Source organism: Mustela erminea, chromosome 9, assembly GCF_009829155.1.
Source record: "Mustela erminea isolate mMusErm1 chromosome 9, mMusErm1.Pri, whole genome shotgun sequence".
NCBI lineage: Eukaryota > Metazoa > Chordata > Mammalia > Carnivora > Mustelidae > Mustela > Mustela erminea.
The window spans coordinates 102,674,286-102,688,220 of record NC_045622.1 but is presented as its reverse complement, the minus strand read 5'-3'; the positions used below and the strand labels follow the sequence as shown (position 1 = coordinate 102,688,220).

The window sequence follows — 13,935 nt, the reverse complement described above, 5'->3', positions numbered from 1 at the left end:
TGTAAGTCCAGAAATGGACTTACTAGATCAAATAATATGTCAGTTTTCTGGTTTTAGCTGATGATGAAGATACTGTAAAGAAACAGCCTAATTTTAGCTGTGTTTGAATGATTTCTTTTGCTTTTTGTTTGTTTGATTTCTTTTTAGAGGTAGATGTTATGAGTTGAAATAAATTATGTTACTTTTTAACTTCTCATGGGAATAGAAGACTGAAGATTTTGTTATCTCAGTAACAAATGTCAAAAAAGTTAGTTAAAATATTAGAAAGAAGTTTAACTAAATGTTTATATAATTTGGGGGGTAGAGGATTTTGTAATGATGGCACCAAAGATTATTAGATTTGACTGAATAAAAATAGCAAAATTTGTGTTTTAAAAGCATGAAAAATAAGTTAAAAATAAATGAAAATCCTTGGAAAATATATGTAAAAAACATAATATAAAATAGGCTTAATATCTTTGATGTATAAAGACTTTTGTCAATCAATAAGATACTTTAAAGCAAAAATGGATCATAATTCACAGAGAAATGCAGTTGGTCAGTCTACATATAAAAAGATGGTCAGCTCCATATATGGTGGGTAAGAATGTATTCACAAGGACAAAATTTCTGGGGTCATTCTGGAAATATGTGTCAAAACTTAAGGGGGCACCTGGGTGGTTCAGTGGGTTAAGTCTCTTCCTTTGGCTCAGGTCATGATGTCAGGGTCCTGGGATCAAGCCCCACATCAAGCTCTCTGCTCAACAGGGAGCCTACTCCCCCCAACCCTTTTGCCTCTCAGCCTACTTTTGATCTCTCTCTCTGTCAAATGAATAAACTAAATCTTAAAAAAAAAAACTTAAAATAAGAAAATCCTTTCATGCAGAAACTCTACTTTAGGAATTTATGCTAAAGTGTTAGTAAACCCAGAGCTTAATATTGTAAGTACAAAAAAAGTTGATCATAGAGGAGATTAGAATTTAAGTTAATGTCTGATATATTAAATTGTTTCAGTAAGTTATGGTATGATGGAACAATCTAGTATTACAGTCATTCAGATTGAAAATGTAGAACTTGTAGACTTGGAAACATTCCCTTTTAGTAACAGATTGAAACACTGAACTTATCATATAATGTTATCTTGGGGAAAAAATTTACATGCCTGGAAGAAATCTGGAAAGATATTGCAATAGTAGCAGCCATTACCTGTGAGTAATTGGGTTTTGGTAATTTAACTTTAAGAAGACATTCTATTGTGTCCAATTAAAAAAAAGATTTTAAATGCCTTCTGATTTTGAAAAAAGAAAACCCAACCTGATGTATTTACAACTTGAAGTAGATTTTCCCATTAATTTGAATTCTGATTGCCTCTTGTATTTTTCTCTTCCTTTTCTGTAAAATTGTCTTTAGAAAGGTGATTTCTTAGAAAAGAAAAGTTTAGGGAAGACAGTGCTAAGTATTCTCTTGATATTTAATGGTTCTGTGAGACTGAACCATTGGCTCAGTCTTGCAGAATGAGTTGTGGCTCATTTTATCTATTCTGTCGTCAATGGCTGATGTCTAGAAGACAGCCGGGACCAGCCAAGTCAGATCTCAACACTGGTGTTGAAGTTGCTTACTATTGGTTTCTCTTTTGAATTAATGTGATTCCACTCACTCTTCTGGTGAATCATCTTAGAAGGTTCCAGATTTTGGTGCAATGTCAGGACAGGATTGAATGGTGATCTTTCTATCTCATAAGCTCAGGGCTACATTATGGACCCTAGAAGCACCTTGTTCAAAGGAGAACAGCTTTTGAATTCAGGTTCAAGCATTTTATTTTATTTAAAAAATTTTTTTTTTCTTTTTAAACAAATTATCTTCTGTTGCCACTATATAGTATATCATTAGTTTTTGATGTAATGTTCGATGATTTATTAGTTATGTATAACAGCCAGTGCTCAAGCATTTTAAATGTTGACTGTGTGACCCTGAGAAACTTAACTTTTATGCACTTCCCAATCTTCCTCTGTGGAAGGGGAGGCATAAGGCTTACTTTGCAGACTGAGGTTTACTTCTGATAACCTAACACTTTTACCAACAGTCCTTATGTATCTATTTGTTTCTGCCTCTTCTTCCAAATATAAGTTCCTTGAGGGTGGAGACTTGGTTTTGTCACCATTGTATCTCTTGTTCCTACCTGGCATATATCAGTTATTCTGTGATTCTTTTTGAATAGAAGAATGGACAGGTGGATGGCTAGTGTCTGATACACAGCAGTGACTCAACAAGTTCTTGTTTGTTTTCACATCATCTCCAGCTTCATCCTAAACGTTCCTCTTTGTCCCCCTATTTATTTTTGTTGCTGCATAAGTACTTTGAATGAAAATTCATATAACAGCACATTGTAAACTTCAAAGCACTGTAGGATCATGGGGTATTAATATCACCATAATGTTAATGGGATTATATAATTCTGTTTCTCTCCCTGCATCCTGCTAGCTTTTAATCTCTTTTTTTTTAAAGAGAAAAACCGTACCAGTTATTTTTCTATATATTGTACATGCTCAGTAATGTTTATGGAATGAGTTTTAGTGAAAAAAAAATCACTTCTAATTTGAATGTATCTTGAGAAGCCTAGCATTTTATATAAGAGGCAAGAGATCTTAATCAGCCTGAGACTTTTAGCTAATGGACAAATTCTGCAAGAATTGCACAGGGATATGGTATCTTTCAGGCACTAGGAACTGAACGCTATTGAGATCCTAAAATTGTGTATGGGTTAAGCCAGGTTGCCTGCAGATGTGTCTTTAGGTATCCTCACCTACCTCTGCATTAGACAGGGGAGACTGCCAGTTGCCCCATCTTCATTGCTCTGATCCTCTTTTCCCAAATGCACGCACAGTCTAAGCTTCCTTAGACACTGAATTGGAAGAATCATATAATAATCAGCATAGGGAATAGTGTCAGATATTTGAAGAAATATAATTTTCAGTGGGGAAGCTGGCAGTTGCAGATGCAATGGGAGTTATTAAAAAGTTACTAACGTGTATATATTGGGATTTTTCCATCTATCTTTCCAGTTTAATCCCACTGTGGTCTACGAGTTTACCTTGTATGATCTGTGAAGTTGTAAACACCATATTCTATGACCCAGAATATGATCTCTCCTGGTGAATGTTCCGTGTGAGTTTGGGAAGAATGTGTGTTCTGCTGTTGTTGGGTGAAATGTATTATAAATATTAATTAGATACAATTGGTTAATGTTGCTACTTAATTCAACTGTATCATTATTGATTTTCTGCCTTTTGGATCTTAAATTACAGGTAGAGGGATGTTGAAGTCTCCAGCTCTAATAGTGGGTTTCTCTACTTCTTCTTGTACTTCTATCAGTTCTTGCCTCACCTATTTTGATAATCTGCTATTAAGTGCATGTGCATTAATCATTGTTACATACTGGGAGAATTAGCCCCTTTATCATCATCATTATAAAGATCTTCTTTTACTCTCTGATAGTTTCCCTTGTTCTGAAGTCCACTTCATCTCAAATTAATGTATCTATCCAGTTTTCTTCTGCTATATTTTTTCTCCAGTGCATTACTTTAAATCTGTGTCTTTATATTTAAAGTAGGTTTCTTGTAGGAGACAGATAGTTGGGCCTTTTCAAAAAAAATTCACTCTGGTTTCTGGCTTTTTTTTTTTTTAAAGATTTATTTATGTATTCATTTGAGAGAGTGAGAGAGGGTGCGAGTGCAGGGAAAGGGGGAGAGGGAGAGAGAAAATCCTCAAGCAGACTCTCCACTGAGCAGGGAGCCTGACATGGGGCTCAATCCCAGGGCCCCAAGGTCATGACCTGAGCTGAAGGCAGATGCTTAATTGACTGAGCCACCCAGGTGTCCCTCATTTTTTTTTTCTTTTTTACACTCCACATATAAGTGTAATCGTATGGTATTTGTCTAAGGCTGACTTATTTCACCTAGCATAATAAGTCCATCCATGTTGTCACAAATACCAAGATTTTATCTTTTTTATGGCTGTGTAATATTCCTGTGTGTGTGTGTGTGTGTGTGTGTGTGTGTGTGTGTATTACATCTTCCTTATCCATTCGTCTATTGATGGACACTTGGACAGCTTCCATATTTGACAATTGTAAGTAATGATGCAATAAACATAGGGTATACATTTTTGAATTAGTGTTTTCATTTTCTTTGGGTAAATACCCAGTAAGTGAAGTTATTGGCTCAAATGGTAGTTCTAGTTCTAATTTTTTGAGGAATCTCCATACTGTTTTCCACAGTGGCTACACCAATTTACATTTCTACCAACAGTGTGTGAGGGTTCCTTTTCTCCACTTCTTTGCCAACACTTGTTTCTTGTGTTTTTGAGTCTAGCCATTCTGACAGGTGTGAGGTTGTATCTCATTGTGGTTTGGTTTGCATTTCCTACAACAGGTTATTTTTGAGGTTAGGTTCCTATTTTGCAATGGGAGTGATGTCGCTTTTCTCACAGGGCTGTTGAGATCCCTGTTTCAGAAGAAGTATATGAGGTTTAAAATAAGGTTCCAGGCACCAAGTGAGTGCTCCTGAAGAGGACCATATTACCAATGGTGGTTCTTGGGCATCAGTGGAGTATATGTCATGGATTCCATGTTGACATATGCTAAGTACAGAAAAACTGAGTTCCCTGTGACAAGTTCAGAGGAAGGTAGTTGTAGAGGTGATGTTTGGGAGGCAGTTTTCTTGAGATTGAAGCCTCAATCAAGGGGCTCTGCTTTTTTTAGTTTAATTTTATTTTTTCAGTGTTCCAAAATTCATTGTTTATGCACCACACCCAGTGCTCCATGCAATACATGCCCTCCTTAATACCCACCACCAGGCTCATCCAACCCCTCACCTCCCTCCCCTCCAAAACCCTAAGTTTGTTTCTCAGAGTCCACAGTCTCTCATGGCTCTCCCCCTCCCTCTGATTTCCCCCAATTCAGTTTTCCTTTCCTTCTCCTAATGTTCTCCATGTTATTCCTTATGTTCCACAAGTAAGTGAAACCATATGATAATTGACTCTTTCTACTTGTCTTATTTCACTCAGCATAATCTCTTCCAGTCCCATCCATGTTGATACGAAAGTTGGGTCTTCATCCTTTCTGATGGAGGCATAATACTCCACTGTGTATATGGACCACATCTTCCTCATCCATTAGTCTGTTGAAAGGCATCTTGGCTCTTTCCACGGTTTGGCGACCGTGGCCATTGCTGCTATAAACATTGGAGTACAGATGGCCCTTCTCTTTACTACATCTGTATTTTGAGGGTAAATACCCAGTAGTGCAATTGCAGGGTCATAGGGAAGCTCTATTTTTAATTTCTTAAGGAATCTCCACACTGTTTTCCAAAGTGGCTGCACCATCTTGCATTCCCACCAACACTGTAAGAGGGTTCCCCTTTCTCCACATCCTCTCCAACACATGTTGTTTCTTGTCTTGTTAATTTTGGCCATTCTAACTGGTGTAAGGTGGTATCTCAATGTGGTTTTGATTTGAATCTCCCTGATGGTTAATGATGATGAACATTTCTTCATGTGTCTGATAGCCATTTGTATGTCTTCTTTGGAGAAGTGTCTGTTCATGGTTCTGTCCATTTTTTGATGTGGTTATCTGTTTTTTTAAGTGTTGCATTTGAGGAGTTCTTTATAGATCTTGGATATCAGCCCTTTGTCTGTAGTGTCATTTGTGAATATATTCTCACATTCCTTGGGTTGCCTTTTTGTTTTGTTGACTGTTTCCTTTGCTGTGCAGAAGCTTTTGATCTTGATGAAGTTCCAACAGTTCATTTTTGCTTTTGTTTCCTTTGCCTTTGGAGATATGTCTTGAAAGAGGTTGCTGTGGCCGATGTCAAAGAGGTTACTGCCTATGTTCTCTTCCAGGATTTTGATTATTTTTTTATCTTTTCCTTAAAAATCCAATTTAGAGAGTAGCCTTGAAAAAGAACATTCACAGTTTAAGGGTCGGATTTCCTGGCACCATAAATTCTATTTATTATTTGATAACTTTACACAGGAATGAGAGGCATAGGGATATACTACTCTGAATATTACCATACAAACAAATTAAAATGACTTATCGTCAGGGATTTTTGTTATAACAGAGATCCTTGAAGTTTGATTGTAATGGTATAGAGATTCTCTGAACTTAGAAGAGGGGTAAGTCCCTGCCCTCACCATAAAACAGAGAAATCTGTCTGTACTGAGAATCACACAGAGAGAAGGAAACCTAACATAAATTCCACAAGTTACATATATTATATAATTTAATTCCCACATGTATTGTGCAAAATAGATGGGAAATTAAATATTAATGAATTTAAAATTAGTATCACCCCCTTGGTAGATCTAGAGGAGGATGTGATAGCACCATTGACATTCATAAATTGTCAGTCAGCAGTTTGTGGCTCTGGGATTGGAACCTTGATGATCTGATAAATACCCACGTGGCAGATTATCATGTTAATCACATAAAACAGCCAGTGTGCTGTCTAGCACAACATTCCATGAGTAACAGGCAAACATTAATTCCTTTATGTATACTGTGGGTGAATGGTGGGAGGCATCTTGGGAGTTGATCCTTCTCCAATTAGATAATACCAGAACTAATAAAACATGTAATTTTATTGGTGTGCAAGACCCAGAATGTTTTACACATCTTATCTCACTGAATTGGCTCCTGACAGTTTCAAATGTCTTAAAATTTGTGGCTTGACCATTTGAATCAATGGTTTTTATTTGACAGGTGTCTTGACCATGAAAGTGAAATGGGTACATGCATTGATGTCAAGGTAAACAACCAGACCTGTGTCAGGTTGACACTTCCGCGCTTTGCTTGTGAGTGCGCCCTCTTCTGGTCCAGAACTTGTTCTCCAAGTTCCCAGGTGCTTAGTACCTTCTTTTGCTCTCAGATCCTGACTGTATTCACATCTACAAACTTCAAGGAGTAAAGTAACCGCTAATAAAGGGGGAGCTTGGTATTTTAAGAGGGACAAGCCTTAAACTAACAAATGAGTTTCAGATGGTAGAATTCTAGGCATCAGCATGCAAATAGGGGGAGTTTGGAGTTTGGGGACTTCCCCTGTGCTTAGAATATATGTCACTCCTAATTTTTTAGGTAGGGGGTTGATGGCAGGCAACCTCCTCAGGAACTTTTTTTTAAAAATTTATTTTCTTTGAGGCAAAGATTCGAACATGGGTCAGGATGCTAATCAGGATGTCATCAGAGGAGCAGAAGAGGAAAAGGAAGGATCTGGGTTGAGTTTATAGAAAGATAAAGTCTAGAACAATGCATGGAGAAGAGATACTCAAGAAGTTTCTGTTCTCTGGCTGAATCTTATAGTCCCCAATGGGCTCGTAAATAGTAAATAAGCTCAGCTGGTACATGACATGCATCAAATACCAACAGTCTGTGGGCACACTCCCTCCCTCATGTACCTGCCAGTCTGTTCTCTGAGTACTTTGTACTTGGACTGACTTTGCATTGCATGTGGTCTAATCAGGCACATGTAGCTCCTTTCTGTCCTCACGTTACTGCTCTCTAATAAGGCCATGAGAATTTATATCTGGCTTATTCATCCATCCTCCTGGGCACAGGAGAGTATGTTTGTGGGCAGATGCTAGACATGACAAGACAGAAAGAGATTGGAGAGAAACTGTAACCTTTAAAAAACCATTTTCCAGAGGAGAACACAGGTAGCAACCTCTGTGACCTTGGCTGCAGCAACTTCTTGCTAGACACGTCTCCAAAGGCATGGGAAAAAAGGGGCAAAAATGAACTTGGGACTTCATCAAGATAAAGACCTTTCACATGGCAAAGGAAAGAGTCAACAAAATGAAAAGAAAACTGACAGAATGGGAGTAGGTATTCGCAAATGTTTTACCAGTTAAAGGGCTAGTGTCCAAAATCTATAAAGAACTTATCAAACTCAACACCCAAAAAACAAATAATGCAGTCAAGAAATGGGCAGAAGACATGAAAAGATATTTCTTCAAGAAGACATATAAATGGCTAACGAAAGAATGTTCAACATCACTTGGCATCAGGGAAATACAAATCAAAACCACAATGAGATACCACCTTACACCAGTCAGAATGGTAAAAATTAGCAAGTCAGGAAATGACAAATATTGGTGAGGATGTGGAGAAAGGGGAAAACTTTTACACTTTTGGTAGGAATACAAGCTGGTACAACCACTCTGGAAAACAGCACGGAGGTTTCTCAAAAAGTTGAAAATAGAGCTACCCTACAACCCAGTAATTGCACTACTGTGTATTTACCCCAAAGATACAAATGTAGTGATCCAAAGAGGCACCTACACTCCAGTGTTTATAGCAGCAATGTCCACAATAGCCAAACTATGGAAAGAGCCAAGATGCCCATCAACAAATGAATGGATAAAGAATAAATAAATAAAAGAGATGTGGGGTGTGTGTGTGTGTGTGTGTGTGAATGCAATGGAATATTACTCAGCCATAAAAAGTGAAGTCTTGCCATTTACAAAGACATGGATGGAACTAGAGGGTATTATTATTATTATTATTTAAATTTAATTTTTTTTCAGTGTTCCAAGATTCATTGTTTATGCACCACACCCAGTGCTCCATGCAATATGTGCCCTCCTTAATACCCACCACCAGGCTCTCTCAACCCCCTCACCCTCCTTCCCTCCAAAATCCTCAGTTTGTTTCTCAGAGAACTAGAGGGTATTATGCTAAGTGAAATAAGTCAATCAGAGAAAGACTATGACATGATCTTACCCATGTGGAATTTAAGAAACAAAGAAGAGGGAAGAGGATCATAGGGGAAGAGAGGAAAAAATAAAATAAGACAAAATCAGAGAGGGAGAATAAACACAAGAGCCTCTAAACCATAGGAAACAAACTGAGGGTTGCTGGAGGGGAAGGGGTAGGGTATGGGGTAATGGGGTGATGGACATAAAGGAGGGCACATGATGTAATGAGCACTGGGTACTGTATAAGACTGATGAATCACTGGCCTCTACCTCTGACACTAATAATACATTATATGTTAATTAATTGAATTTAAATTTAAAAAAAGAAACTTTTTTGGTTCCTGCTAACACCTGCAGCTTTGGACAACAGAGAAGGGATTTCCAAAGTCCAAAGTTAGAGGGTGCATCTGGGGACATGGTTCTTTATATCCCTATATCTTTATATCTCTTTATATCCCTTTATGTACATATAGGAGATACATATCCCTATGAATCACTCACTAATTTTTCACTCTCTGGGGTGTAGAGGACACATTCTTACTTATGTTTTCTAAAAGCAGAGATAATTAATTATATATCCTGGTGGTCAGACCCTCAGATTCCCTAGAGTTGATCAATCTTGGAATTTTCCTTTTTGGTCCATGAGGAAAACACACAGGAGGGTCTGAAAGACCAAGCACGGGACAAACAACTGATCATAGCAAACTCTGCCTTTTGCACTTCCAAACAGCCTGTCAGCATACAGAATCTCATAAGCATTGAGTTTCTATCATTTGCCAAGTGTCAGGATGGGCATGTTGCCTACGTTAACATATTAAATCCTGCAAACCACCCATTTGCTGATGATTTGATGGACATTGACATTCACAAATTAGAAGGACACTTTGCACTACAGTCTTCACATCATGAGCCCAGCTCTCTTCTTGGCACATATTGTGACCTTTCCCTCAGGTGACATAGCACAAAATACGTGGGCTTTCCCTAGAATATTTTGGTTATTTTGGTGTGTGCACCATTTAGGGCAGGAGTGGTGAATATCTTTTCTATGGAGGAAAAACATGCATATAAAAACAATAGAAGATGACAGACTCATAAGAAAAGCAACTTACTGGCTAAATATACGTTAGCACTTTCATCTAACACACCACTTAATTATATTAAATAAATATTTAATTTCAATTTGATATAAATTTTAAGTCAACACAATATAAAACTTTTAGGTCACTTGCTTTGAAACAGCATGGAATTGAACATTTATTAAATAGGTAAAATAAATAGTAAAAAGGTACAGCAAATTTGATTCTTAATTCCTGTTATGGCCAATTAAAGGGAAGAAAGACACCTACATTAAGAAATAAGGTATGACTTTTGGGGCACTGGGGTGGCTCAGTGGGTTAAAGCCCAAGGTCCTGGGATTGAGCCCCACATCGGGCTGTCTGCTCAGCAGGGAGCCTGCTTCCTTCTCTCTCTCACTGCCTGCCTCTCAGCCTACTTGTGATCTCTATCTGTCAAATAAATAAATAAAATCTTTAAAAAAAAAAAGAAATAAGGTATGACTTTTGAGGACTACAAGGTTATTTCAGTTTTTTGCCATGCATAGCTCTGTGATGGGCATCCTTGGATGTTTGTCCACATCTTAGAATACGTTCCTAGAAAGACAGTAGTTAGGACTAAAGCATGTACTTTTGAATGATTTTTTGATACATGTTACCAAGTCTTTAGAAAGACAGTACAATTTATGTTTTCACTATCTGTATATAAGAAAGCTTATTTTCCTGTATTTTGTTAGCATTCAGTATTATGTTTACTTTTAACCTTTGCCTTTCTTTTTTTTTTTTTTAAAGATTTTATTTATTTATTTGACAGACAGAGATCACAAGTAGGCAGAGAGACAGGAAGCAGGTTCCCTGCTGAGCAGAGAGCCCAATGTGGGGCTCAATCCCAGGACCCCGGGACCATGACCTGAGCTAAAGGCAGAGGCCTTAACCCACTGAGCCACTCAGGTACCCCTAGCCTTTGCCATTCTAATAAAAAAATTTCTCATGGTTATATCTATACAGGTAAAGAAACAAGGATCTTGTAGGAGCAATATGTTCAGATAGAAGAGAGCAAGAGGAACTTGGAATATGATGAGAAAAGGAGGGCATACTGTGAAATGGAATCGGGGGCCAAACAGGTAGAGGGATGATATGGTAGAAATCAAGGAGATGCTGAGCAAGTAGGCAATTTAGGTGACTGAGACTGGAAAGAAGAGCACTGATATGATTCTGTGGGGTTCAGAATGTCTAGGGCCCTGCATAGCTGAGATAGAAAGGCAGTCAAAGGTGATATTCTTCAGTCTTAGCAAATTATTTACTAGTCATAATGGGAGTCCAACAGGAATATCTTGGAAGAGTGTTTAATGGAGTAGGCATCTTGTTCTTTTAATTCATCTCAACCATACACAGTGTTATCTTTTGGGTTCTGCCATATGCCAGAAGTAAGTGTCATACACTTGTGCAACTTCAGGGCTATTTGTTATTGAATGTGGAAGGTAGCGTTTGGGTTCTGGAATCAGGAAGACCTGGGTCTGAGCAGGTTCTGCCTCTGACTTCCTGTATGGTCCTGGGTAAGTCAGTCTTCCTTGCTGGGCCTGCATTTCCTCATTTGTAACAAAGGAATGACACTATGTGCTTCATTGAGCTGCAATGAATATTTAATTAAATGATGTTCCTGGTACATACTAAGCATCCAATAAAAGGTGGTTGTAATACCAACTGTGAGAATAGGGTAACTTGGGGTGGTGTTTCTGTGGAAGTAATGTCTTCCTTCCTCCTTTTCATTATTCATGGTGGGGTCAGCAGATAGATGGCCATGCACATAAGATGTCTCCCTCATTGATGCCAGAGGTGAAGGTAGATGCCAGGGATCATTTGTCTCTGTCAGTTTGGAGAAATATATTTTCAATCATGAACTAGGAAAAACACTTTCTTCTTCTCCAACACCTTCCACAGGGCATCTTTGATCTCTCTGTTTCTCAAACTGTAAATGAGAGGGTTGAGCATGGGGATGACCAGCGAATAGAACACAGACACCACCTTGTCCCTGCTGAGTGAGTAGCTGGAGCTGGGTCGCAGGTACATGAAAAGGGCCGTCCCAAATAACAGAGTCACCACCATCAGGTGTGAGGCACACGTGTTGAAGGCTTTCCTTCGGCCCTCCACTGAGCGGATCTTCAAGACGGCAGCTCCTATGTAGCTATAGGAGATGAGGAGGATGAGGAATGATGTCCCCCCGACAGTGACCACCACGAGAAAATTCACCACTTGACTGGGGAAGGTGTCAGAGCAGGAAAGTGCCAGGACCGGTGGGAGGTCACAGAAGAAATGGTTGATGATGTTAGGTCCACAGAAATGGAGCCGAAATACAGAGCTGGCCTGGATCAGGGAGCTCAGGAAGCCACCGGCATATGCCCCAAGCACCATGCGTGTACAGAGGCCCTGGGACATGACAGCGGTGTAGAGCAGGGGATTGGAGATGGCTGCATATCGGTCGTATGCCATGGCCGTCAGGAGGAAGCACTCAGTGAGACCCATGCTGACAAAGAAAAAAAACTGAGCAGCACAGCCCAAGAATGATATGGTCTTTTGCTGCTGGAAGAAATCAGTGAGCATCTTGGGGGCCACTGTGGAAGAGTAGCAGATGTCAATGAAGGACAAGTTGCTGAGGAAGAAGTACATGGGTGTGTGCAGGCGGGAGTCACCTCTAATCAGAAAGATAAGAGCCAGGTTCCAGACCAGGGTCACAAGGTAGATACCCAGGAAGGTCACAAAGAGAAGGGTCTGGAGTTCTGGATGGTCTGCAAATCCCAGGAGGATAAACATGGTCACTGAAGAGCTGTTGTTCCAGGCCTTGCTTGTGGACATGTTTCCCAAGGACCACAAGGACAAGTTGCAGACCTGGCATAATAATGATAATCTACATTACAGGTGATGTCAGTCAACAAAAAATTACAAAGGGCATGAGAGGGACAGTACAGTATTGAGAAGATCATAACTTTATGCAAAGACTCTTTCTCTCAGAAGGCAGTTTTAGTCATTGTACTACATACGCTTACATAGTACAGTGTGATTGTACAAAGCTCAGACTTTGGATTCAGACTCCCTGTGATCAGCTCCTTCTCTACAACTGAGTAGCTGTGTCACTTTGGGTGAGATATCCAAAATCACTAGGCTCCAGTTTCCTTATCTTCCCAAATGGGTGACAGTGCCCCACTTCACATATTTGTTTTAGGAATTAAACAAGGCAAAGTGGGTAAAGTGACTGACACATAGTACGACAAGTGAAAGTTGTCAGGACAGTTTCGTGGGTCCCAGATGAGTCATGTCATACCCTGAATTAACTGGTCATCTAGTCTTCTTCGAGTTTCCACACTGGAACAGGGAAATTAATAGAGCAACCAGGTTTATCTCTGTAGTCGTGAAATGATCAGACATTTAGAATATTTTTAATCTGAAGGATTATGCCAGAGGTATATAAAAGTGCTCTCAATTGTAAACTATTCTGAATATACTAAGTAGTTCCTTTTTCAAATTTTTTTTTTTAAATATTTTATTTATTTATTTGACAGAGAGAGAAATCACAAGTAGGCGGAGAGTCAGGCAGAGAGAGAGAGAGAAGCAGGCTCCCGCTGAGCAAAGAGCCCGATGCGGGGCTCGATCCCAGGACACTGAGATCATGACCTGAGCCGAAGGCAGCGGCTTAATCCACTGAGCCACCCAGGCGCCCCTCCTTTTTCAAATTTGTCTGTAGTCAGAACTCTAAGCTATTGACTTGTTAAGAAATGGGGACTCTGGATTTGGATGGCCTGTATTCAGTCCCTAGGTTTACCATTTAGTGTGATCTTGGGCAGGTCACTTGGACATTGCCTCTTTCTATGTCGAATCAGAGATCATAGTAGCACTTACTTTGTTATTAGTATATGTCATCAATCATCTATTACCTGTCTTCTATCTACCTTTCTATCTAATCTATCATCTCTCTATCATCTCCTTTAGCACATGTCTGACCTGTAGGAAGTACTCTGTGTTTGTTGTTGCTGCTGTTGTTTAAACCTAAATACAAAGTTTCTTCAATCAAATTCCTAGAATTTTCAGTGTATGAAACACCTTTCATAGATCAAGGGTTGATTCCACCCATTTCACATGGATAATAATTCTTATCACC

General features: G+C 39.1%; 1 protein-coding gene across 1 annotated transcript; it reads right to left on the bottom strand.

Annotated features, from left to right (window-relative positions):
• Positions 1-11,672: 11,672 nt before the first annotated feature.
• LOC116599971 (olfactory receptor 5A1) lies at positions 11,673-12,635 on the bottom strand. The gene has a single exon (XM_032359905.1). It carries the CDS (start codon positions 12,633-12,635, stop codon positions 11,673-11,675), a length of 963 nt encoding a protein of 320 aa, XP_032215796.1.
• Positions 12,636-13,935: the final 1,300 nt, after the last annotated feature.